The sequence below is a fragment of the Adelges cooleyi genome, unplaced genomic scaffold (assembly GCF_023614345.1).
Source record: "Adelges cooleyi isolate 19-005CV unplaced genomic scaffold, UGA_ACOO_1.1 ACOO_flye_CR_arks_rails_tigmint_CR_PRNA_651, whole genome shotgun sequence".
Classification (NCBI taxonomy): domain Eukaryota; kingdom Metazoa; phylum Arthropoda; class Insecta; order Hemiptera; family Adelgidae; genus Adelges; species Adelges cooleyi.
In genome coordinates, this window is record NW_026096352.1 from 10,305,805 (window position 1) to 10,331,069 (window position 25,265).

At 29.1% G+C, this 25,265-nt stretch overlaps 1 protein-coding gene across 3 annotated transcripts; it reads left to right on the forward strand.

The window, feature by feature from the left end:
- Nucleotides 1-1,048: 1,048 nt before the first annotated feature.
- LOC126844454 (polyamine-transporting ATPase 13A3-like) lies at nt 1,049-22,655 on the forward strand. 3 transcript variants are annotated; one of them, XM_050582664.1, is made up of 21 exons: nt 1,049-1,229; nt 7,064-7,320; nt 13,169-13,395; nt 14,612-14,816; nt 14,919-14,991; nt 15,083-15,214; nt 15,443-15,576; nt 15,758-15,940; nt 16,134-16,322; nt 16,734-16,961; nt 17,047-17,136; nt 17,230-17,383; nt 17,467-17,594; nt 17,679-17,796; nt 17,867-18,015; nt 18,099-18,302; nt 18,740-18,946; nt 19,027-19,250; nt 21,520-21,671; nt 21,740-21,930; nt 22,314-22,651. In XM_050582664.1, exons 1-21 carry the CDS (start codon nt 1,214-1,216, stop codon nt 22,428-22,430), a joined length of 3,378 nt encoding a protein of 1,125 aa, XP_050438621.1. In that variant the 5' UTR covers nt 1,049-1,213; the 3' UTR covers nt 22,431-22,651. The 3 variants fall into 3 exon arrangements, with proteins under 3 accessions (XP_050438621.1, XP_050438622.1, XP_050438623.1); XM_050582665.1 differs by having other exon boundaries at nt 1,049-1,284; nt 22,314-22,650; XM_050582666.1 differs by lacking the exon at nt 21,740-21,930 and having other exon boundaries at nt 22,314-22,655.
- Nucleotides 22,656-25,265: the final 2,610 nt, after the last annotated feature.

Here is a 25,265-nt window from a genome sequence, read left to right on the forward strand (position 1 = left end):
CACAGTACATACGACATTAAAAACAATAAACTACGACAACTGGATCATATGATTACGGAAGGTAATAAAAAAACTAAACTTAAGATATATAATATCTCGGTGTTTCGCAACAACCACTGATCGTCATGCACTGGTTCGATTAATTGCCGTAAAATAATAATATTTAACATTTGAAACTAAACAATCATATTAAAAATGTTATCTCATTTCAAAGTGTACCTATCCAAAATGGACTGAACATCCCTCTCCCCTTTCTTACACACACACACACACACACACACACACACACACACACACACACACACACAATACATAACTCCCTAATCTTCAGATAACCTAACCTAACCGACTCAGCTTCTTTTTATTGCGCCCACTATCAATAGAAGGGTTGAGTGGACATAGGTGTGAACTGACAATTTTAAAAACTGTTCAGAAGGCAACATTTCAGCAATTTAGCCAATAAAATATGTATAAATGCTTGAAACTTTAATTTAATTTTTAAGCTCAACATATATTGAACTGTTATAATATTTTGCTAGATTGTGTACTATATATCCTAACACATTCATTCGTTCAAACTATTTTTATTATTACTCAAACTAAAAACTGTTTTACGAAACATGTCACTTGACACCTTTACGCGCTCACCCCTTTAATTGTTATTTGACACGTTAATAGCTGTTAACCGTACCGTGTAATAAAATACCTAATAATATTATGCCGATTGAGAGGAAGATGGCCTAATTTATAAAAAAACGAGGTCACCCTCGAATAGTGCTGGTGGGACGGCGTGCACAATACTATAAGGTTTCGAACGTGCGACGGCCGAACCGACCACCAATCGCTCTGTATAAACGCGTCGCGTCGTCGATGTGTGTTATTTTTACAAAAAAAAAAACAAAAAAAAAAAAATACTTGTATCGTCGAGTTTTGTTTACCGCCGCCGCCGTTAACGCTGTACCATATATAATAATAATAATATGCGCGTGTGCACTGTGCATGTGGCCATTACTAAACAATGTGATTTGTCTAATCAGTGTGTGTCGACCGGGTACGGCGTGCGATCCGCTGTAGTGTGTGTGTCCGCTCGCGTTTGCTTGCACGTGTACGTTCGTTTTCGGATCGTTATGATATAAACTCCTTAACATAAGTCAGAGTAGTTTTTTTTTTAAATTGTTTTTGTTATACACACATTTGCCACCGTCTACGCGCGATGGTCTTGTGCATGGGTAAGACAATTTAAGGTCATACATTAAAAAAAAAAAAACCGCAAGTCGCTAAACGGTAATAATAATACTATAATTAACGAACAAAAAATATACCGTCTGATAGGATTCGATTTGTCTTTATTCGCAGAAAATACTAGGCCATAGATCAATATAATTTGTTTGTCCGTTTGTTGTTAATACGCTATTATTATTAATGTATTATGATTTATGTGTTATATACATTTACACAATATTATATTATTTGTAAATCCGCTGGGACGTCGTTGTTCTTGTATCGTTCTCTAAAAAGTAACTGTTTATACTTTATTATAAGGTCGAACGCGTATGCGTTTTATTACCAAATGTGATAGGCGAATCGTAAGAGCTAAAATAAACTCACAAATCTGATTTCATGTTTTAACGACCATTCGAAAAATATTACCAGAAAAATAAATGTATAAGTAAACACAAATGGTTTGGCCTTTTGAGTGCAGTCTGCGTGGGTTTACACCGACAAACGTCCTAAAAAACTATTTTAATTTCAAAGCAAAGATAAATTTACAATGTGGTTTTTCTATTTTTGTTTCTCGATATACAATATCTTTTAAACCATTAGACCGTATTTATGATCGAAAAGTGTAATAAATTACCAATTTTTTTAAGAAATGCCAAAAATCAGTAGTCATACTTTTTTTTTGAGGAATAATTAATATTAAATGGTACGATTATAATCCCATTTATTTTCAATGCATATATTTTTATTTAATAATAATTTAAACCATCTACAGTTTCGTATAGAAGCTTATATTTGAAAGTTATTTTATCATTTTTTGTTGTAATAATAATTTATAAAGATTCGTGAGTTTTGACCTCTCTAACCTCAATATGTCCGCACAGCGCAGTGCACTATTATAATATGTCCACACTATTTTAAATTCATAGTATGCACGAATTAGATCTAATTGAGATTTTTTAATTTCAAACTGTAAGAATTTTGTTGTAAAATATAAATTCGCGAAAAAGGGCCCCCTTAAATCATGTTTTTGCTTAAGTTTCAATAAAAATGTAACAGTACTCATAATACTTAAAGAATATGTCAAAAACAAAATGTCGTTTTATACTTGGGTGAAACTTAAAGTCCTTGTAACTCAAACCGCTAAGAACAAATTTAATAATAATAATTATAATAATAATTTTTTTTTTTTTATGTCATTTTGCTGTCGGGACATACAATGTACCCGCATAACATGTATTATCATCATTCATATAAGATTGGTCTCTGACTCATTACAATGGATGCATTTGTTCAATCCAATGGCGGTCCATTTACGCTTATTATTGTATTTGAAATATGAGGGTGGCTTGTGAAATAAAAGCTGTTTTTAATAAATTAAATAAAATTTTTTTTATTTACAAATTTCTTCATTCCTTATAAAACAGATAATTTATTTTCAAAACTAATGAATTTTTTTTTGGAATTATAGTTGCACTAACTAAGAAAAGGTACTTGACAATAATCGTATCCAAAAATGATCATTTATAACAACGCCGCTTATCAGCATAAATCATAACTGACGGACTTTTCGTCTAATACTTTTGTTTTATTTTTAACAATTGCACTTTAAAAACTAAAACCCTATTAGCTAGGGATGTGCGAGGTAAAATCTTGACTTTCCAGATGAATCAAAATTGTTAATTTCTCGAATAGTTAAAGAAAACGGCAAAACACATTAAGTGTTTAATAGGGAGAATGTAAAGTTTATAATGAACGTTTATTTATTTAATATAAACCTGCATCTAGTACAACCAATCATTCTAAACTTTTCATTAGACCAAATGATAACGCGCCAAGTAGTGTTTAAATTTCGAGTTATTATATAAAATATTAAATTTGAATAAAAAATAAATAAAAATGCATGCGACGCATATTTTATGGACACCCTATTTTTATTATAATTTTTAATAGTTTAATATTAATGATGTTTTATTGAACAAAGTAGGTAACTGAATAGACCTATTACCATACAATATTAGCAAGTGATAAAATTACTATCTAGTTACTAGTGTCTACAAATAAAATTTAATTGAGTGGCTTTAGGAACTGTCAGGACTCCACTCCGATTTATTTTTTAAATTTACAGAAGCAGCATTATAATTGATTAAAACACCTAATAGTATATAAAATGATCTTTCATTAGAAAAATTATAGAAAGTTGAACAATGTAATTTTCAGTATTATAGAAAGTAGGATAGATAAGCTTTCTTTTCAAGCTTTACATTTCATATGTTAATCCCTTTGGCCTTTACACGTATGCTCTCTTAAATGTAAAAACAATACACTTGTATTTAAAATAATATCTACTTTATAATTATAAATCATATTATACAGGTTACATTATCATTATACCTACGTGTTTTAGTTGGAATAACTAAATAAATGTTGGCCAACTAAATGTTTTGTCATACCAACTATACATTTTTTTTTGTTCCTTTTTTAAATATATAATTTTATGAACCATTTAATATAGTTTTTTTCGTGACTTCTAGTATTGTATATAGGTATACATATTTAATATATGTATATTTATGTACAAATTGTGATTTCATTTACTAGTTCTGGAATTAATTGAAGTTAATTAAGTTTTGTTATTGTCGTCATTCGTTTTGAAAAATTACTTATCGAAAATCATTACAATTTTATAATTATACAATTGTAAAATTATAGGTACTTATTTTTATTCTGAAAATAATACGGTCATTTTACTGTAATCTTTTGGTAAAATTTGATAACAAGGTCCAAATAATGTAGATAAAAGCACATATTTAGGTCAAACGTAAAACGTAACTAACAATAATTTCAGACATCAAATAGGAATTTTTTCAAATATATAATAAATTTAGATTCTTTATAAAAGCTACACATTTTGAATTTAATTAGCTTGATTTATTAGTCAACAAACTAAAAGTGGTTTTTAGGGCATATTAGTCGGCCTTTCTACAGTAGAATAATTATATTCCTTGAAAATATTTATAATAACAATAAAAAAATACTGCAGCCTGAAAATCGGAAGTTTTTTAATGGCTTGTAATCAAATGTTACTCTAGCTATTTTTGTAGGCGTTTTTTACAATTGTGTATGTTTAATTATTTAAAAAAATCGACGTTTTGTACAAAACCAAACATCAGTTTCCGATTTAGTAATAAATCCTATTAAATTAATCTAGTTTTGTTCTCGTAGCAAAATCTTTTTATGCAGGTAATTTCACTAATTTCTTGTTTTGTCATTACTATTACTAATTATTTATGCCAAATTATGTTAAAATTCAAATGTTATTTCATAAATAACCATTTATTTATCTAAACGGAATAAGTTAATTTGTTAATAAGTTGTTAAGTTACATGTATAAATTAAACGACTACAATATATTTTTATCATTTCCAGTAGGAAGTGATTGTGTCTATCTATATGATTTTTTTTTCAAGTGTACATAGTAATTTCTCCAGCGTTGGGGCTTAGGTTAAATTTTCATTTTCATTCAATCGATAAAAAAATTAAATTTTTAGTAGGTCGTTAAACATGTCGGCAGAATATGAAGTATTGTTTAGGGTTCAACGATATCGCACAGAATGTAGTTTCGAGTTGAACATTGTTACTTGTCAGCAATTGTTAGTATTTAATATTTATCACATCCGTGGCTGTTAACACGGTCATGGGGTTTTGCGATAAACATTTAATTTCGCAAATAATTTCCTTTACTTACCTCATTTAGAATCATTATAAGTATTGTATGAAAATTCTTTGATAACAAACTCGTACAAAAGCGTTCAAATCACATTTCTTCATATGGTTTATAGATTTTATATCCATTTATATGTTACGGTCCATGTAGATAAATGATCAATTTAAACACTGACCGGGTCATGTGTACAGTGGCCAGAACTAAAAATGTCAAGTGAACATAATATAACATCCTTAATTTGTTGTAATTAAATTATTCAAATTTAAATACAAAATTAATTAATCAATTAATTTCAAAAAAGAAATTAATAAATAATTTGAATTTTTGGACAAAAGTGTAATGGTCTTGATCTGGACTCTTTAATTAGAAATAGCTTAGCTACTTCTTTTAGTGATAATTGAATGCCTAGTACGTAATCATTATCACCAAAAAACCCTGTGTTATAAAATGATATCTACTGTAATAATTTTACAGTTTACCTTTGGTTGTGCCGTATCTGATAGCCTTAAGTTCACATTGCCCGCATCAGTTTAACATTGTATACAATCCAAGTATATGTGTGAATATAATATTTAAAATTATTTTTGTCCAAATGCTACCATTGTTTAACTTGATCCGGCCATTTTATTACAATATTTTTTTGTTTTTCCTGTTGCTTACCTTTTTAATTAATTGTACCCTATTCAATTAAGAAATCCCTAAAATGTCAATCTCTAGCTCAACTCTAAGTACTTCCTCATGAACTTTTTTTTGCATTTGATTACATAGAAAATTAAAATTTTTTATTTAAACAATTCTTATCTGGTAAGTGATAACTATCCAAACTGTTTTTGATTTGAAAAAAGATTCTTAAAACTGAAATTTGACAAATCATTCTTTTAATATTTTGTGATCTTTTTTTTTAGCAAATTTTCAATCAGTTATCAAGTCAGATCAATGTAATTTGATAAAAACCATTTTTGTCGTGAAATATCGAGTCATTGTGAAGTGTCATATTTTAGCTTTAAGAATCTACTTTAAAACTTGTATTTAAATTTCATGTTTTATAGTTTAAAAAAAAAAAAAACTAAAAATGTCCATATTGATTAAATGCAACTAAAAAAAGTTAATCTACTTAAGCCTAATGGCTAAAATAATAAACATCCTAATTATACGTTCTGGCCAAATAAACAATAATCTTGTTGCTTAGTTATTGCGCTACTTTAGTATCTCAATTATATATAGTGTCGTTTTTGGGCTGGGGGGGGGGCAAGGTTTAAGTATGCAGTGAGTTCTTAAAGTTAAGCTAGGGATTTCTTTTTTGAATAAGCTACTATTTGTTGGAGGTAAGGGAAAAACTTTTTTTTGAGACACTCATATATTATATATATAGAAACAGATGGAAACTAAATTATCATTTATGTTACCAAAGAACTACTCCCTAATACTAACTTTGTTTATTTTACGACAAAGTAAAGGTAATTTCCAAACGTGTTTGTTTTGTTAATTATAAAATCCTTTTTTTATTTTTTTAAATAAACTTTTTATTTTATTTTTAACACAAGCCGACGTTATAAATACACAATGGCAAATAGCGAGCTGGTAATACGAAACGTGTTTTGGAGGCGAACTACTTTTCGCTTTTAATATATATATATATATATATATATATATATATATATATATATATATGCATACATAGATACATAAATGAGTATAAATTGTAGTATGCCGTTAATATTATGTACATTTTATTAAAAATATGGCAAATATTTTTTCACAGGGAAATGTAGACAAGAAAATGTATTGCAGTTTTTTGGGATCACGATTTTTTTTTCCTGCAATGTTTTCCTTACAGACTATTATGTATATTTACAGTAGTATAAACGTTTATTATTATGTATGTAATCTTTGCTCGTATAACATTTATTTTATGAAGTTTGGTCGGCAATTGGTTAGGTTAGGCTTTTCCGATCGATAGAAGGGCTTGTTTTATAGAAGAATTGTTTTATTATAAAACAATTTAGGTTAAAAGTAGTTTAACTAATATTCCGGTCATCATGTGCTTATTGTATGAACGTCAATTGATAAATGTATATGTGTTTATAGTATATAAATGTTTTGTATTGTTAACAGGTTGTTGTTCCAGACGAGATTACTCACCATTAGATGGAGTATCGTCTTTTCGACCAGCTAGCAGTACGGATGCTACAGAGACGATACACATAGAGTGCGGGTATCGTTATAATTTTGCAAAAACTGCAATATTTCATATCGTAGCGGTATGCATGGTTGGCATACCATACTTGGTCATCCATTGGTCGAGTAATTTAAAGTTACTGTTCCTCATGTCTAAAAGTCCATTGTCGACGGCCGATTGCATTCTTGTCAACGTGAGTTCACACTAACTGAGTACAGCCACAGGACAAATAATATAAAAAAATAGTCCATAGTATCCGTTAAAAAAAATCAGTTACTTGATATTTTATAATTTGAAATTATTATCTGACATGACTCAAACTAAAGGTAAAGAAGTCGCAGTTACAAAACACAAAGACTAAGGCGAAAAAAGACCGTTGTCAGATAAACTTAGAAAATAAAATACTATTATTGTTTCTCCAGTAGATGATGATTTTTCAAATATGTCGCCACGAAAACCAATAACGGACATAGAAAAAAACAATCGTACTAATTTATTGATTCACACAAAACATCCATACAATTCATAATATGTAATAACTAATAAGCTAATCAGAGGTCGTTCAGACCCTATTAGAGATTGTTATTTAAGAGGTCATTTAATTTTCAAAGATTCGCCTAATTCTTAAATTAGCATTGATACAATCGATAAAAATACATTTTATAAATATATTAGACTTGTATTGAATTGCGTTTTAATAAAAAGGTAAAAAAGTAAATAAACGGGTACCTAACCTTGCCGTTGTACGTCATGTAGTATTATAACTTGATCGATAGATCAAAAATAACTAATAAGTGAATATGTCAATTTGAGTTACGATGCACATAGGTGATAATTTATAAACGTTTATGTGTATAGAGTGTTGTTTATTGAATGGTAATCTTACTCACAAAAATTGTAGGATTAATTACTATATTCAAAAACGATTAAAACTTGACAATATTTTCAAACGGTTTGAATTTCTTAAACTTAACCAATTACAGACGTTTTGACTCTCAATCCGGTTTAAAAACAATCAAAAAGTGTTTAGTTTAAAAAATGGTTTCAAAATATTTTAATCGATTCATATAAACGTAGTATTAGATGCAACTCTGTACTACCATGTACAGATTATGAGGTAATTTAAATTTGTTACTTGAAATGGTGACAGTTAATAATCATTAAATTTTTAATGCATCGATGCTAATGGTAAGTCAATAAATTGTTTGATGTTGATAACTTTAAGAGCTTGTTGTGAGTAGGAAAGAAAACAAAATACGTTATTCATCGTTAGAAAGAGCTTTTCAAGAATATTATAAATTTGAAATAAAAATATTTAAAAAAAAATATTTGTTTTTTGCAGTTAAAAAAATTCTCAATTTTAGCTAAATTTTTCTTTGGCCACACATATCTCTGAAACCGATGAATGAATTTTGTAATTTAGGGTCTTATTAGAATTACATTCAGTCAGTTTCACCAACTATTGTTAAATACACTCTTAACACAATGTTAGTTAACAATTCATTTAAATTTAACATCTGGTTAAAAAAATGAGTTTCACCATAACAATATTATTGTTGTTAAATTTTATTTGTTAAGTTAACAAAACGTTAGTTGGGCTACCAAAGCGGTTACCTCGATTCCAACGTTCTCATTGGTTATTAAGATATGTGATAAGTGATTGTATTATTTAATTGTCAGTTTGTTATTATTTGGCATTTTATTTTACTTTCTTTTTCTTTCGGTTTTTATAAATTTTTTTTTAACACATTGTTTAGATAGCCTATACTTTTCTAAAAATACTTTGTCATCAAAGTATTGTCATTAGAATCATTTTTTCTATTTTGAAGGCCTAAAAAAAAAGTAGGCAGTAGTAAAAATTATTTCCACCATTATTTCCAGGATAGGCAAGACATAATAATATGATCCAAATTACAAAATACAATAAATTATGATATTTGAACTTATAATACAAGTCTGTGCCATTCCTTTTTACCCTATCTACCTACATAAAATAACTTCTGCTTACCTAATAAAGGGTTATCGAAGTTGTATATACTATTGTTCTCTAAATACTTAATATAAAGAAGTTCCTTATCAAATTCATTGTTATATATTACTAGTATACTCAGTCAACAAAAATTATAAAACAATTTCTGAACTATAAAAATATAAATATTATATGTAGGTAACTACAATACATTTTAACATGCCGGTTAAATTTTTAACAAGCCGAATTCGGGTGATTTATTTAACAATCGTTTTAGCAATGTGTTAACGAACGCTAACAAATTTCGATGAAACCCAATTTTCACAAACTACTTCTTAAATATGATTAACAATAAGTTAAACTCTTACAAAAGTTGGTGAAACCGGCTGATTGACATGTAGAAGTGTAGTGAAGAGTTTCAGAACTTAATATAGTTATAGAATATAGTTCATTCACTACAAAGCATTATAGTTGTATATCATAAAAACAATTTTACTCACTAAACTTTCATACTTTTTGAATTCTCCAAAAGTTAAAAATCAAGAAAGTCTACATGTTGACTCCGACTTGGCAAGCGTTTTGTGTATATATTTTTCTTTTACACTTTTTTTTTTAAATAATGGAAAGGCAGTAGGTAAAATGGTTGACATATTTTGAGAATTCCATTTACTAGAGCTGAAGAGTTCATTTACTTCAGTGAGCACGACAAACCTGTTAGGTTTTTCTTAATTGGTATTAGTTATTGAGCCCAAATTTAATCTCTGTATAGCTGATTTTATTCCATTGTTTATTTATAACTTAAAAAAAAAAATTATAGTCAGCGTTGTTTTGTAATAATGATAGATTAAGAAGTAAAATATTACTTCCAATACGATATCACATGCGTCTCGTGCTTTAGTGAATAAAAAAAGAGAATCTTATTCAATGTTATAAATTATTATAGATTAGTTTAATTGATATCACATGTGATTTTACCGTATTTTCAATATAATATTTAGGCCAATTAGATTTAGATAATCAAATTAATTTAACGCCTGCATTGTTCATTAATACAAGTATGGATTTGTAAATATTAATGATTACTTCAATAAAATTAGATTCTAAACCACACATTTAACACGTGACTAGAGTCGTTCAACCATCACATGATTTTGTTTTCAACAGGCAGTATGAAGTATTATTATCATAATATATTATATAATATAGCATACAATGTTATTTTTTTAGCAGCATTATTCTTTAAGGTTGAATTTGTTTTATTGATTTTAGAATTAACACATGTTTATTAGCTTTTACTTTGAGTAGATTTTTATTTTTATTTTTTTTTACTACGTACAAAATATGCTATTGTTTTTTAAAATTAATATTTTGAGAGTTCATTTGAGACATATTTGTTGATTATATAAAATATAAATATTACTTAATATGTATCTAATTATTATAATATATTATAGATACACTCATTTATGTATATATAATAGTTTTTTTTTTTATAATGAAAAAATAATCAAAATATTACTTATTGTAAAACCGAACACTTAGTAATAGTATTTTTAAATAAGTACAATGTGTAATAAAATTGTTTACAGATAAAAAATAACAAAAATAATAATAAGACATTGTAGCTTAAACCGAAGCGTTTATTTAAATTAGATTTTAAATAACAAAAATATGCCCACTAGAATAGCGCGTTATTACTCTTTATGATATTATTATTTTTTATTCTTTGTTACTAAAGTATATTTATATGTACAGATGAGCAGGCTAAAATCTAAATTCAAATCATCCAAAAAATGGGAAGGTGAGTTTGTAATACGATGTGATAGGTATTGATGGCGAATATTAGTATGTTAGGTATCAGGTAATTTCAAAACACACCAAAACAGGCTGGATACAACCTTAAAAGTAGTAGTGTTTAGTATGGAAACAAATTGTTTTTTGAAAAATGTGATATTTAGATAATGTAAATTTTGATTTTATTAATTTACTTAGAAATCGCTGAAGTCAAAATTAATGAGCTATTTACAAAAACGTTTAAGAAATATACTTTAAAAACAGTATTTAGATTAGGCTAAAACTTATCATTTGAAAGCATATATTAGCAAACGTTGTTTTGTTTATTGATTAATTGTAGCAAGACCGAAGATGACGTGGGAGTTATTTAGGCATAAGTGATGAGAATTAAGCAAGCTTGGAATTTTTAGAGAATCTTCGACTGATTTGTTGTTTTTAGATTACACATGTTATTTTCTCTTTCAATGTAGGTACTTGTCCGTTTGGTTAGTTAGCGACACTATCCGGTTTTCTTGTGACGTCTAGCCCTACACTGAGCTTGTTGGGGGTCTCTATAAAGGCACCCGTGGAATTCCGAAACGAGCACTCGCGATTAATGGCTCCCGAAGAAAGAGATAATAATATGTATACCTTAAAAACCTGTAGCAAGCATTCAACAATCCATTCATTACTCCATCGCCGCTGTTGTATGAACATACTGAACCGGTGTTCAATAGTAGTTATTCAATTAAAATTATTTATTATAGGCTTGCGATACGTTATCCAAAATATGGGCGTCGGTAGTTACTCGATTTAATGACGGTTATTTGTATTTTAGTTGAAATGTGGTAGTATGCGAGTTGGTATACATTTAACTGACACGGTTGAACAAGGTTTAACTGTAAGTAATTAAACAATTCTCTAGATTTATCCATCGTGCTCGTTGAGCTTTATTATTGGTTAGTACGTTATCATAAATGTTAAACTTTGGAAAGTTGGCTAAAAGATACTTAACAGATACTAGCAAAACAAAGCGGAAAAATCACTTACTAACAACATACTTATTACTAATAACTACGAACACATAACAATAATATACTTTATAGTCGAATGCCGATACTTGTAAATTATCATTAATTACTATTGATTATGATTCGTAGTATAAAAAAAAATTCGGATAGCGTTTTAAATGTTTATGTAATCCTATGAGCTCAACGTACATCGATTATTCAGAGACCTAGGTATTTAAATTAGAGATTATTATTAACAGAAATTACTATTTTATAATTAAGAGGAACGGAAAGCGCTATTTATTAAGAGGCAAAGGATAGGCATTATTTGACAAAAATGTATCCAGTAGCCATTTTTAATATGCCGACTAATTTTAAGGTGCAAAAATAACTTTCGTAGAAGTAATTTTCTAGTGGTTCTATTGGACGGATTTCAATGTTTCGTTTTTTTTATGTAAAGCTTACTATTTTTTTAAACAAAAATAAAAATTTTACCTTTTTATACCCATAGAGAAGATGTTAAACTATATAACAAAAAAATGTTAAAATCGATTGGGTAGATACTTCAGAAAGGGACTTTGCGTTTTAGTCTCTATTTGTAAAAAAAATAAAGCTTTCTGTGCTTTTAATAATGTTTATTATACACCTATAACTATTATTATAAACAGATAAATGATTAACGATTTTATTTATTTTTATATTTTTTTTAGGCAACATTTTTATTCAAGTAGATTATATTTTTCATGTAAATACCTTCAATTGTAAAGACATTAGTGTAAAAAATGTAGTTTTATAATGTTTTGTAGGTACATATTATTGTTTATAATCCTCAAAACCTAGTGGTTACGAAAACACCTGTCAGTGAGTTTGTGGGAATATTTGGTAGGGGTTCATTATGCCCGTAATGCGTGTTATTTGTCTGTCTCGTACGGTTACAAGACATACAAAAAGATGAACAAAACGTCATATTTCATTGTAATAACTTAATTATATTTAGTCAATAGCTTCTTTAAAATAAATATATTTAGCCGATCGCGCATTAAACTAAAGAGTAGGTTTCATTAACAAAACAAGAAATGTTGTTATAGTGTACAATAAGAACAATGGAAGCTGTAATTTGGAGTGAAAGTTTAATTGTTGATCTTTTTTTTATGACATTTATAATTTCTTTATAGTTTTAATTTTAATTTATAATAATTAAATTCAATGCTTATTACTAATTCTATGTTAGATTATACAAATGCATACACATTATACTAAACTAAAAATATGTATAATATTGTTTCAAGGATGCGAACGATTGTAACAAAATCTACGAAATCAAAACGTCGGTTATCAAATGTTTTAAAGGGGAACCCAAAACTGTTAGACACTTTAAACATCAGTTATTGAAGTATATATGGGACGACAGAGAGAATGTGTTTAGATTGCTACAAGGTCTGGACAATGGAACCACGACGCTATCAGAGCTGTTGGAAAAATGTCACGGCCTAACGGCGGAAGAGCACGCAAGCCAGTACGTACTTACAATAGTATACCTATACGAATCTAATTAGGAGGTTATCATTATATTATTACATTTTATCTGAAGGACGAGTTGATTTATTTGCCAACTTGAATATTTCTTTTTTTACGTTTAATTAATTAAAAATAATTTTTTCAGCCTGCAATTTTACTAAGAAATCTGTGTAGATTTATTAGTCTGAGGTATTGGCATAAAGTATTCCAACAAAGTGAAACACTAAATATCTAATTAAACGATAAAAACGTGTTTCACAGTGCGGTTTAAGAGTCGTGTAAAAACAACTTAACCGATAACTTTGAATAATCTCTTCACCTGTACATCGTGTGCATAGCTGTGGGAAAATTTAAAACGATATGTCATAATTATTGCGTCTAATATCAATTATCATTAATTTTCAAGTGAATAAATAATCTACATTATTTTTTTTAATTTCGCAAATAATTAAAAATGTATCTTGAATGTTTTGTACAAATGTTATGTACATGTTTATTGACGTCTTATTTAAGGGCAATAAAGATTCGATACAATTTTTCCATATAAGTTATACCATTGGTTAAACGTCGATTCAGTGATGTCGTTAGTTTTATATAAACAAATATTATTAAAGATCGTATCTTTTGATTGTCTTAAGGTTTTGAATCAATTATATTTTCATATTTTATGTCACGGAATAAATTACTTTTATGTTTATCTTATTAATATCGCCGCCAAAATTATAAATACTATATTATCAGCTGTTAAGCATATTAAAGTTGTAATAAAATATAAGTTAAACTAATAAGTATAGTTATAATATTTTTATGTTTTGATCTCAATAATAATTTTAAATCTTGTATTGTACACACATTGTGTATCATACATTATGTTTTAGAACAGTATCAATATTTTCTAAGCTCTATTATAATTATTATAATATGCATCAGAGGTGGGTGAAATTCGAATTAATGGAATTTCGAATGATTCTAGTTTTTAAGTAGGAATCCATAATCCTCTCCGGCCTATTTTCACTATCTACAAACTCGCCATTGATATTCCAATAATATTGAATATAATAATAAATATTCTGAAATCTGGAATTCGAACAAATTGAACAATTCGAATAGTCGGAAATTCGAATTTTGGCCCCAACCCTAATATGTGATAACAATTAATTCAACCTGTACTGTTGCTAACTTGTGTTTAAGTTAATAATAGTTTCATTGTCCAGGTTGGAACTATTTGGGAAAAATGAAATCATTGTGGAAGTACCTTCGTATTGGAAGTTGTTTTTCGTAGAGGTGTTAAATCCTTTTTATGTCTTCCAAATATTTAGCATAGGATTATGGTTTTTCGATGATTACGAAATCTACGCAGTGTGCGTTTTGGTTAGTTCAGCTTTTTCGATCGGGACGTCTTTATATCAACTGAAACAGGTTTGCATACTATATGTTTTATTGTCGTTATTATTAAATGGTTCATAATATTAACCTAACTGTCGACTTTATTCATTTCGTGTGTTAATTTTACAATTACAGCAAAGCCAGTCACTCAAAGAGAATGTAGATACTCATAACTGTGATATATACACGGTGTTACGAAGAGATGGCGGTAAATATATTTCGTTAATAAACTCCGCAATGTCATATTGGATGTTGTTACAGTCTTTGGTTTTGATACATGTTATTTTGTTATTGCGCAGAGAGTGTCAAAGTAAAAGCAGAGTACTTGGTTCCCGGAGATGTGATAGTAATACCACCGGGCGGTGGCAATATAGCGTGTGACGCTTTATTGCTTTCCGGTAATTGTATCGTGGACGAAAGCCTTTTAACAGGTTATAAATTATTATTAACGTTAAAAATTATGCCATAACTATAATTTTACTGAACATAGACAACGTACCATAAAATTGAAATAAATTAAAAAAAAAAAAATTTTATACTTATCCAATATTTATTATCACATTTTCATACGGCCGTGTGGTGATTTACTGTGTAGGAAACCTTTATGACCTTCGCTAATTGTGTGAACTATAAAAAGAAACGGTTTACATTTTTCCCAGGCGAAAGCGATCCCATAACGAAAAGTCCTCCTTCGTCCATCGAAGAGTTTTGCTATATTAGCTCTGCTCATAAACATCATACGTTGTACTGTGGAACCAGGATTTTACAATCAAGATTTTACGCCGGTGCTCAGGTAGGGTGATGAATGAGTCTCATAAACATTATGAAACAATGTGAGTTAACACGTTCGCTGCGTCATTTCTGAATTAGTTCCAATTTTATTTTATTCGGCTAGCGTGTTACGTATTCATCTTTTATTTTTGGTTTTATGTTTCGAACAAGTTGACGTGTTAAAAGCAGCGTACAAATTTCAGGTCTTGGCGTTAGTCGTGAGAACTGGTAGCTCTACAGCCAAAGGAAATCTGATACGGTCAATTATGTTTCCTAAGGAAATGGACTTCGAATTCTATCAGGACTCAATTAAATTTGTCATGATTATGTTTGTTGTGGCAACACTGGGAATGGGATATTGTGCTTATTTATACATGAAGAGACAAGTAAGTCAGAGTCCCGACTGCGTTCAAATTTCAAAAAGTGAATCATTTGTTACGGCCAACTTCAATAAAAAGTTGTTCATGTTGTTTCGTTTTAAGTTGATAGTAAAAAAAAAAATTTTTTTTTCGGTATTGGTTGGTTTATGCTTGGACAATGAACATGCAGGTATGTCAATTGTAATTTGTTATGATATAGGCTTCAGCTCAGTACATTGTCATAAGAAGTCTGGACATTTACACTGTGGTCGTGCCCCCAGCTTTACCGGCAGCAATGACAATTGGCATTGTACATTCTCTCCAACGCTTGAAAAACCAAAGGATATATTGTACATGCCAGTCTCGTATTAACGTCTCCGGTAAAATAAAACTCGTTTGCTTTGACAAGGTTGGTTTTATCTAATATGTACCATTAAATAACTAATAATAATCTTTTATATTGTTTTAGTTTTGAGTTCTCCGTTATATATATCGGGCGTATTTAGATTTTTTTTTTAGGGGGGGGGGCTGAGACACTAATTCCAAATAAAAACTTGACAATATTAAACTTCTACAATTCACACCCTATAGGTCCTATGGGCAGACTAATAAAATTTTGGGGAGAGACTGGAGCCCCCTCAGCCGCCCCCCCCCTAAATACGCCCCTGATATATGTATTCATAAATGACTGTATTACAAAATGTTTTCATGTTTTTCATTAAGAAACTGTTTGATGCAGTGTATAATCAATTATTAGGTTTTTTTTTTTAATTTCGTACAAAACGAATTTACTGAAACGAATATATGTTTAAAATTGTAGACAGGAACATTGACAGAAGACGGGTTAGATTTTTCAGGAGTTCTGCCTTTTTACGGATGCAAAGATACTACAACCGATATTTCCAAAAAACTTGTAAATGATTTAACCGAGTTAGATGTGCGATCTCCGCTTATAGCTACTTTGGCCACCTGCCATTCTTTAACACACATACAAGGGTCACTGGCGGGGGATCCGTTAGATTTGAGCATGTTCAACGCTACCAAATGGGTATAATGATAAATAATTGTAGTAAATTTATAAAAAAAATAACTGGTAAACACTAAAACAATTACATAATTATTATGCTTCGTAGGACTTCGAAGAACCAGGAGCTGATAGTGCGAGATACGATAATCTGTTACCATCGTTAGTGAGACCACCAAAGTACTTAGATTCCGAAGAAGTAAGAATATGTTTTTGAAGTTTGTCAAACGTGTTTTGTCTTTCGATTTTTTCTATTTATTTTATACAGGTATGTTGTGTTATTCATTTATAGAGCCCTATCGAAATCGGTATTGTACATCAGTATCCGTTTAACTCTAAAACCCAAAGTATGTGTGTCATCGGTCAAGTTCTCGGCTCCCGAGGTTATACCGTGTATTGTAAAGGGGCGCCGGAAAAAATCATACACAGTTGTTTGTTAGATACGAGTAAAATACTTTAATATTTTGTCAAGTTAAAAAGTTTTCTTTTAGATTTTATAAAAATCGTTTTTGTTTAATTTTATTTTTAGTTCCTCCAAACATTTTTGCTGTGCTGGAAGAATATGGCTCACTAGGGTACCGAGTATTAGCACTGGCATACAAAAACTTGCCGAAAAAAGTAAACTGGAAAACCTTATATCACTTGAGATTAGAAGACGTAAGTCTGGATTTAGGATAGAGTTATTGTTGATGAAAGTAAAATTTCCAAAGTGTACTAAAATCGAATAAACTTGTCATTTAGGTTCAAAGCGATTTAACTTTTCTCGGATTTCTTGTCATGCAGAATAAGCTCAAGCCAGAATCCAAGTCGGTCATTCGCCAGTTAAGGGCTGCCGATATAAAAAGCGTAATGGTTACAGGTCAGACTCAAGAGCATAGCATTTGTTAAATTTTCTAACAATATATTTTATTAAAATTAAATACAAACAGGAGATAATCTGTATACCGGAATAAGCGTCGCAAAGGAATGTTCCATGCTCCAACCTAGCGTTAAGCTCGCTGTTGTTACAGCAACGCCTAGTACCGACATAACCAGAGCAGACATCAAGATAGATCCAGCGTTTGGTCATAGCTTAGATGTATGTATTTAGACGTATATGCGATTTAAAGTTAAACATGTAAAATGCATAGGTACTTGTTAATTGTAACATGAATTATACAGGAATCTGGTAGTATGCAGTACGCTATTGATGGCAAATCTTGGTCGGTGTTGGAATCCGAATTTCCTAGTTGGTTACCACAAATTGTCACCAAGGGTCTGGTGTTCGGACGTATGTTACCGGAACAAAAAGTGAAACTTGTGGAGTATTTTCAAAGTTTGGGATATGTGACAGCTATGTGTGGTGACGGAGCCAATGATGCGGGTGTAAGTTTTGTAATTTTGATCACACTGAAGAAAATAAACAATACCAAAAAAAATCAATTTTTTATGTTATCAATTTTCAATATCCATTATATAAAGAAATTATTTATAATAAAACGAGTGGGAAGTTTGAGAATATATGAAGAGTACAGAGAAAAAAACAGGCATTTCACTTTGTAAAAATGGCCATTTTATTGTTATAAAATTCGTTTTGATACAAAACGAATCTGTTCTTTATTTTTAAAAACAATAATTGAACATTTTTTAAAAGTTTTAAAGTATTTTAAAACATTTTTTTAGAATTTTTTAAACATAATTAAAAAAAAAGTGACTTTCCCGGTACTTTCCTGGTACCCTTCATATCTGGTGAAAAAAGAACTTGTCCATACAAAATTTTTGTGACCATAATTCATAACTAATGACATTGTAATGTAATACAGGCTTTAAAAGCGGCCCATGTAGGGATATCACTTTCGCAAGCTGAAGCATCAATAGCTGCTCCTTTTACATCACAAGTAACAAACGTAACGTGTGTGACAAAACTGATTCAAGAAGGACGATGCGCTCTGGTTACGAGTTTTGGTATATTTAAATACATGACGTGCTACAGCATAATACAGTTCATAACATTGGTTATACTCTATAGTGTAATAACAATAGCTGACTCTTGTTCTTTTTTGTGCTACAATTGCTCCACACCAATAATACGCGTTTATATTTTTTTCAGAGAGGAATTATGTTAGGAAACTTTCAATTTTTGTACTTTGATTTTGTACTTACTACATCATTGGCCATCGTAATGGGCGACAGTGAACCTACGGATAAAGTTCATCCTCATCGACCGCTATCTAGAATATTGACAGCAAAAAATTTGATACCGTTGGTCTTGCAAATTTTAGTTTGTGCATTGATTCAGCGAGCATCATTATTTTACCTAGGATTACAGAAATGGTAATATATTGTCATATTTTACATTTATAACAAAATTTAGAGGAAACGATGATCTTTTTTTTAACGTCTAAGTATAAAGTGCGAAAAATAATTAATGGATTATGGTGCATCATAAAAGTTGATATAAGTTGACGTTATATACATTTTCAATATTGACATGTGTTTTCTAAAATAACTTTACTGTACTCTGTAGAAATTACAAAAACATTTTTATTTTATTGAAGTGGCCTAATTTATCTTAGGACATATAAAGGAACGGGTTTCTTTTAAAAATTAATTTTACTATAAATAATATGTTGTTGGTTTTGCTGTATTGTAATGATTGACCTTTGTTTTTTTATTAGTATAATTTACTAACTTGGTACTAACTTAGTAACTTATAATTTACTTAGTTGTACTCAATGGTAATACATAACCATTTTTATAAGGCATAATAAACTGTGACTAAAAAAAACTGTTAAACTTTTAAACTTTTAATTTTTCATGTTTATCAAATGCAAATAAAAAAATCTCGATGAAGTACTTAAAGTTGAGCTTGTACTGAGAGTTGAGAGGGATTTGAAATTTTAGGGATTTCTGATTTGATTAGGTTACTATCAATTAAAAGAGTAAGTAATTAGCATTGAGTATATATTGTATAGAGCACGATTTATCTTAAATCGTGGTATAGAGAAACAATGTTAACGAATTTTGGTTGCACGTGATATAGTTGCCGCTTCTACGGATAGAGTGCGTGCAATATTTCGAAAAACTAATAAATTATTAAATTGTCAATATTTTAGCCTTTGACGGCTGGCGATTGTGTGTGTACACGTACAGTCTGTCTATCGGTGGCTTAGCATAGTGGGGGTCGCACACCTGCAACAGATTGACGACGGTGGCCAATGCAGAACTGTGGCCGATGGGCACGAGACGGTAGGTTGTATCATCATGCCACTTGCCCGTTTAGCGTTGTGCCAATAATTAGTAATGCATTTTATTCGTAAGCATTGATGCCAAATCGGGTAAAATGAGACGTTGTCATATTGTGATTTCTTTCTAATTTATTAAAAATATTTTTTTATTTGAATTCACTAGGACTGCGGCTTCAACTCAGCGCGTCAGCGTACTATTAACTAGGTTAACAATGTACGGCGTTCAATACGTGGCGTAGGTAACTCTTTACACTTCGAATCCAAATGGCATGTCTACTGTAAACGAATAGAAATGTTTTTTTTACACATTTAACAATAACTGCATTATTTTCATCTTTATTTATTAGAGTTATGGCAAATAAAAAAATGCAGCATTACAAGTCCCTTTAATTACCCGATTTTACAAAAAAATAAACAATTTCTTATTTCTTACATGTATAAAATAAATGTCGATTGTTTTACACCTATATTTTTTAATGTAACTTTTTACTGACGTTTATGATGAAATTCTTTTATACTTAGTGATTTTTTTAAACTGATCCACTGAATACTTCATAGAGTTTAATGATTCGTTTTTTAATAATTTTTTTCTGTAGTATTTTTATACAGTGTGATCTTAATCTTCTACAAGTTTTCATATTTTTACCTTTCCTCTAAATTAGTTATTGTTATATTAAACCTGGAAAATTAAATGTTAACGATAATTAGTGTCTAACTACTCAATCATACTCACTAAACGTAATAAGACATAATGAACATTTATTACTGTTCTTCAAAGTAAAATAATATTACTAAAATAAATTGAAAAATATCTATTTCTAACAAAAAACAATTAATTATGTTGTAAAATTTTAATTTTGGATTTGGCGCTGTTGATTTGCTTGAAATAGCACTGCTCCACTTACATTCTTTATGTAGTCGTACAGTAAATAATAACTTGATTACATATGTTTCGTGTACCTTACACCCAGAATGGATCATGTCAAAATCAAGTTGCTTAGTTGCCTTTTCCATTAACGTGGATAAAATATTTTTTTCATGTTTTATAAAATCGAAGTATTTTTTGAAAATATTTAAACATACGGTTGTCAGATCGATTAAAAAGTCTGAAGGTGCCGTTAATCCTGAATTTTCAGAAAAAGTAACATGATCAAATGTGGCCTAGGTATTAGGGAAAAAACAGTTTAGCATACATAGTTCCTATAAATATTAAAATGCAAATACTACTACACAGATAATAAAAAAAACTATAAAAATTTGATTGAGAGAATAAAGTAACATTAGAACGATCCCCCTAATCCCATCAAAAACAAATATAATTTTTTGATTTATGAAATGTTCTATTGTTTATTCAGGTTTGTTCCTGCTACTCCAGGATGGTCAGACAATGATATGATTGTGTGTTGGGAGAATACGACGTTGTTTTTTACCAGTGCATATCAATATATCATTCTAGCGTTGGTCTTAAACAAAGGACATCCTCATCGCCAACCATTTTATAAGAACTGTAAGAATAATTTCTTTGAAATCGATTTGGATGATAAAATATTGTTTTTATTTATATTTTTTTAACAGTATCCTTCACCATCGTCGTTGTTGGGTTGACATTGTTCACATTATTGTTACAAGCTAACGCAATTCCAACATTTTCAAAGTTATTTGATATCGTCGTTTTGAATCGAACACATAAAAAAAAACAAATGCTATACCTCGTTACTTTATTGGCTTTTCCCTTGTTGCATCTTTACCTAGCTATTATGATTGAGGTAATTAATTTAGGGGTTCTTTATTGTTTTATTTTATAACCCATTTAATATAAGTGATCTAAATTCTATGTGTATACACATGCACTTAGAATTTTTATCACTAAACCATTGTAACCAGGAATCAAATAAGCTCTTTTAAGTGACATACTAGAATACTGTAGTTAAAAAAACACATTTTAATAAAGTCTCAATTTTTATTTTAGCTTCAATGTGAAGCTTAGGTGTTTTACTTTTTACTGGTTATACATAATCATGAATTAGGCTTTGAATATAATTACTATGTCCAAAATTTACTTAAGACTATTTTTTCTGATAATTTACAATAATATAATTTTCTTTATATTATTCAACAATTTTTTAAACGTTTATTATTATTGTTTTAGGTATTAGCAGAGTCATTGGTGTTAAAAAATTTCATTAACTTTATTAGAAGGAAAAGGAAGCCGAAAAATACTTACAAGCAGTTGGCCAGTAACCCGTCAACATGTATGTCGATATAAGTCTGAATATTTCACTACAAAATGTGATAGTACAATAATTTTACTCTCTATGTTATCTCATTTTTAGATAACACTATCTATAAACCTTATACTATTATATTATAAGAACTTACTACTTATGATGTAAAATACCTGTGTCGCTACGATTCCTACATATTGTTTGTGTATTATAATATAAATACATATATAGATATTATATATTTCTTAATATCATAGTTTTTGTTGCATTATAGATTTCAAGTTTTTTTAATGTAAAGATAAAATTAGAAAAAAAAAATTATATTATTTTGGACTGAGTTGACGACACAATAATTTTGTTATCTATTGAAATGCAAATGAAATAAAAATTATTCATTTTTAAATATTATACATTGTTATATTGTGTGGCTATAGCTTTTTGTTATAGTTTTTATAAATAATGAATTATATTAGGTACATAATTCATGAAATAGTTTTAACTTTATTATTAAAGTAGTATGTACCTACTATTTAATAAGTAGCTTATTTAGTTAGTATTCACTGTTCAGACAACTTTTTTCTCATTTTGTTACAAGTGATTATTTAGTTCCTTGTTTGTAGCCATTGTGTGATTTCATATAAAAGGTAATAATAAATTATTATCATCTCTGTAATAAAAAAAAACAAGAATTCAAAATTGGTTTAGACTTCAAAAATACATGTTAGCTGGTAGAACTTAAAACAGAAAAACACTATGTGCCAAGTAAACTAATCGGTGAATAAATTATTTGATGGGTTTAAAGCAACAAAGTTTTTTTAACATTGTAAAAAAACATTTAGCATTTTTTACTTCTTATTATTACAGTAATAACTTTTTTTTCTATGAAAAATTAAAATAACTGACAACTGGGTAATTTTTTTTAAAAATGTATCCTCTTGCCCTTTCTTAAGTGGCTTTATACACCCAATTTTTTAACGTTAAAACATACATAAGCATAATGCGTTTATTCTCTTCGTGATGATTTTAGAGCAAAAATACTTAAACATGCTTAAAATACTTAAAATACAAAAGATGACAAGATTTTTGAGACAATGCCATACTCTTTTTTTGGTAAACCTAATATTTAACATATATAGTTAAATTTTTTACTTTTCTAAAATAACTTTTAATTCTTTTGATGTTTTTATTTTCAAAATCGGATTCGCCATTGTCACCGAAATGTTGTTATCTTTCGATTTTATAATAGATGTTCCTCATCTATAACCACAATTATTGTCGAAAAAACGCATTATCTAAACATGCGTTGCAATGTGTTTAGATGAAATTATTTTAAATATACTGTCAAGGATGCTATCCTATGATAGTCCAAAAAATAAATTAACTACCTAAATAGAGTCCTAAATACTAAACTAATAATTATACATCACAGTTTAACCTTTGAATTAAGTTTTTTCAAAAAATTGCCTATACTGAAGTCCTTAATAAATAAGGGGCATAATGTACTCTTAGTGTTTTTATTTAAAACCCTAATAATATCTAAATACTAGTCATTTAACATCTATTACGTTGGTCACCGAGTACAGAAATAGGAAGATATAAATTATTTTCAAATATTCTTATTTGTCATATTCCATCAATTATTGTTCTAAATTTAGATTTACATTATACATACCTATTATTTTAAAAACGTGTTGTTGGCTAATAACGAAATAGGTCGTGGAAGTTTATATTTTATTCATTTGACGACTTAAATCCAACAACCATAAACATACAGTTAACACATTAAGAGAGAAATTTTTTTAAACAAATTTAACTAAATAGAATATAGAATGCAAGCACTCAAGGTGGCCAAGTATGCGAGAACAACGATTAATGTCCTTGGAAAGACACAACTTGCACGAGCATATTCGAAACCAACAAAGACCCCCAAAGAGTGTCTGGTGCAAGAGATAAAAAAATCAACAAACACGCTTTGTGGAAAAAACAAGTACGACTTGACTCGTCCGCTATTGTTCAAGTATGGATATTGCAAAGACCCTGAGAAGCCTAGATTGACCGGATGTCCCCCGAAGAAAACTCAAGGTGACGGGCCTATGTGTTGTGACAAGATGGGACCAAGATCGCCTGGTTGCGCGAATTCAAAAAAATAAAGTGAAACTGAATCTCTTAAAATTATTTAATAAATTCTCGGTGTATTGATACAATAACCGTTTAGTTTGACTTGGTGAATTTATTTTAAAAAAAGTTTACAATTATATTAACATTATAAAAGTCATGTCATGAAACATTCATAACTAATAACCTTTGGCTAACCTTGTAAAATATACTATGGTCCGTAGTCTATGGATAGGATACCTGTGTAATAATTATGATCGTGGATTTTGTCGATTTCATAATTTATAGTACTATTACTATTATTAAATCTAAAAAAAGGACCCTACTCATAGTAATTGCCTATCCAGCGTTAATACACAATTATGTGTTAACCGTAAAATCCATGTAATAACACATATGGTTATAATAATCTATGGACTATGCATAATATAAAAAGCCAGTACATTGCAGCGCTAGTGGTCATAGGTCTACAGGAATTATTTTTCTCGATTTTGAATGTGACGAAGTGAATTTTTTTTACAATAATACAAATATTCTATAATTTATGTAAACATTATAATTTCCTAACCGTTCAGTCAAAATTTTAAATAGATTATTTTGAACTTCATAAGTTAGTAAATTACACGCGTTACCATTTATTTAAAAAATAAATAACAAATCTGTAGTCATACTTTTTTATTGAGGAAAACTTCAAAAATTAAGTACCTAACCCGATTTGTTGTCTACAAAATGGTTTATACTTGCATCGATTTCAATAAATA

What these genes read in the sequence shown, in the direction of transcription:
- LOC126844454 (XM_050582664.1), top strand. An exon ending in AAAAAGCGTAATGGTTACAG is followed by an intron (nt 17,797 to 17,866) that starts GTCAGACTCAAG and finishes AAATACAAACAG; the next exon opens with GAGATAATCTGTATACCGGA. An exon ending in CATTGGTTATACTCTATAGT is followed by an intron (nt 18,947 to 19,026) that starts GTAATAACAATA and finishes TATTTTTTTCAG; the next exon opens with AGAGGAATTATGTTAGGAAA.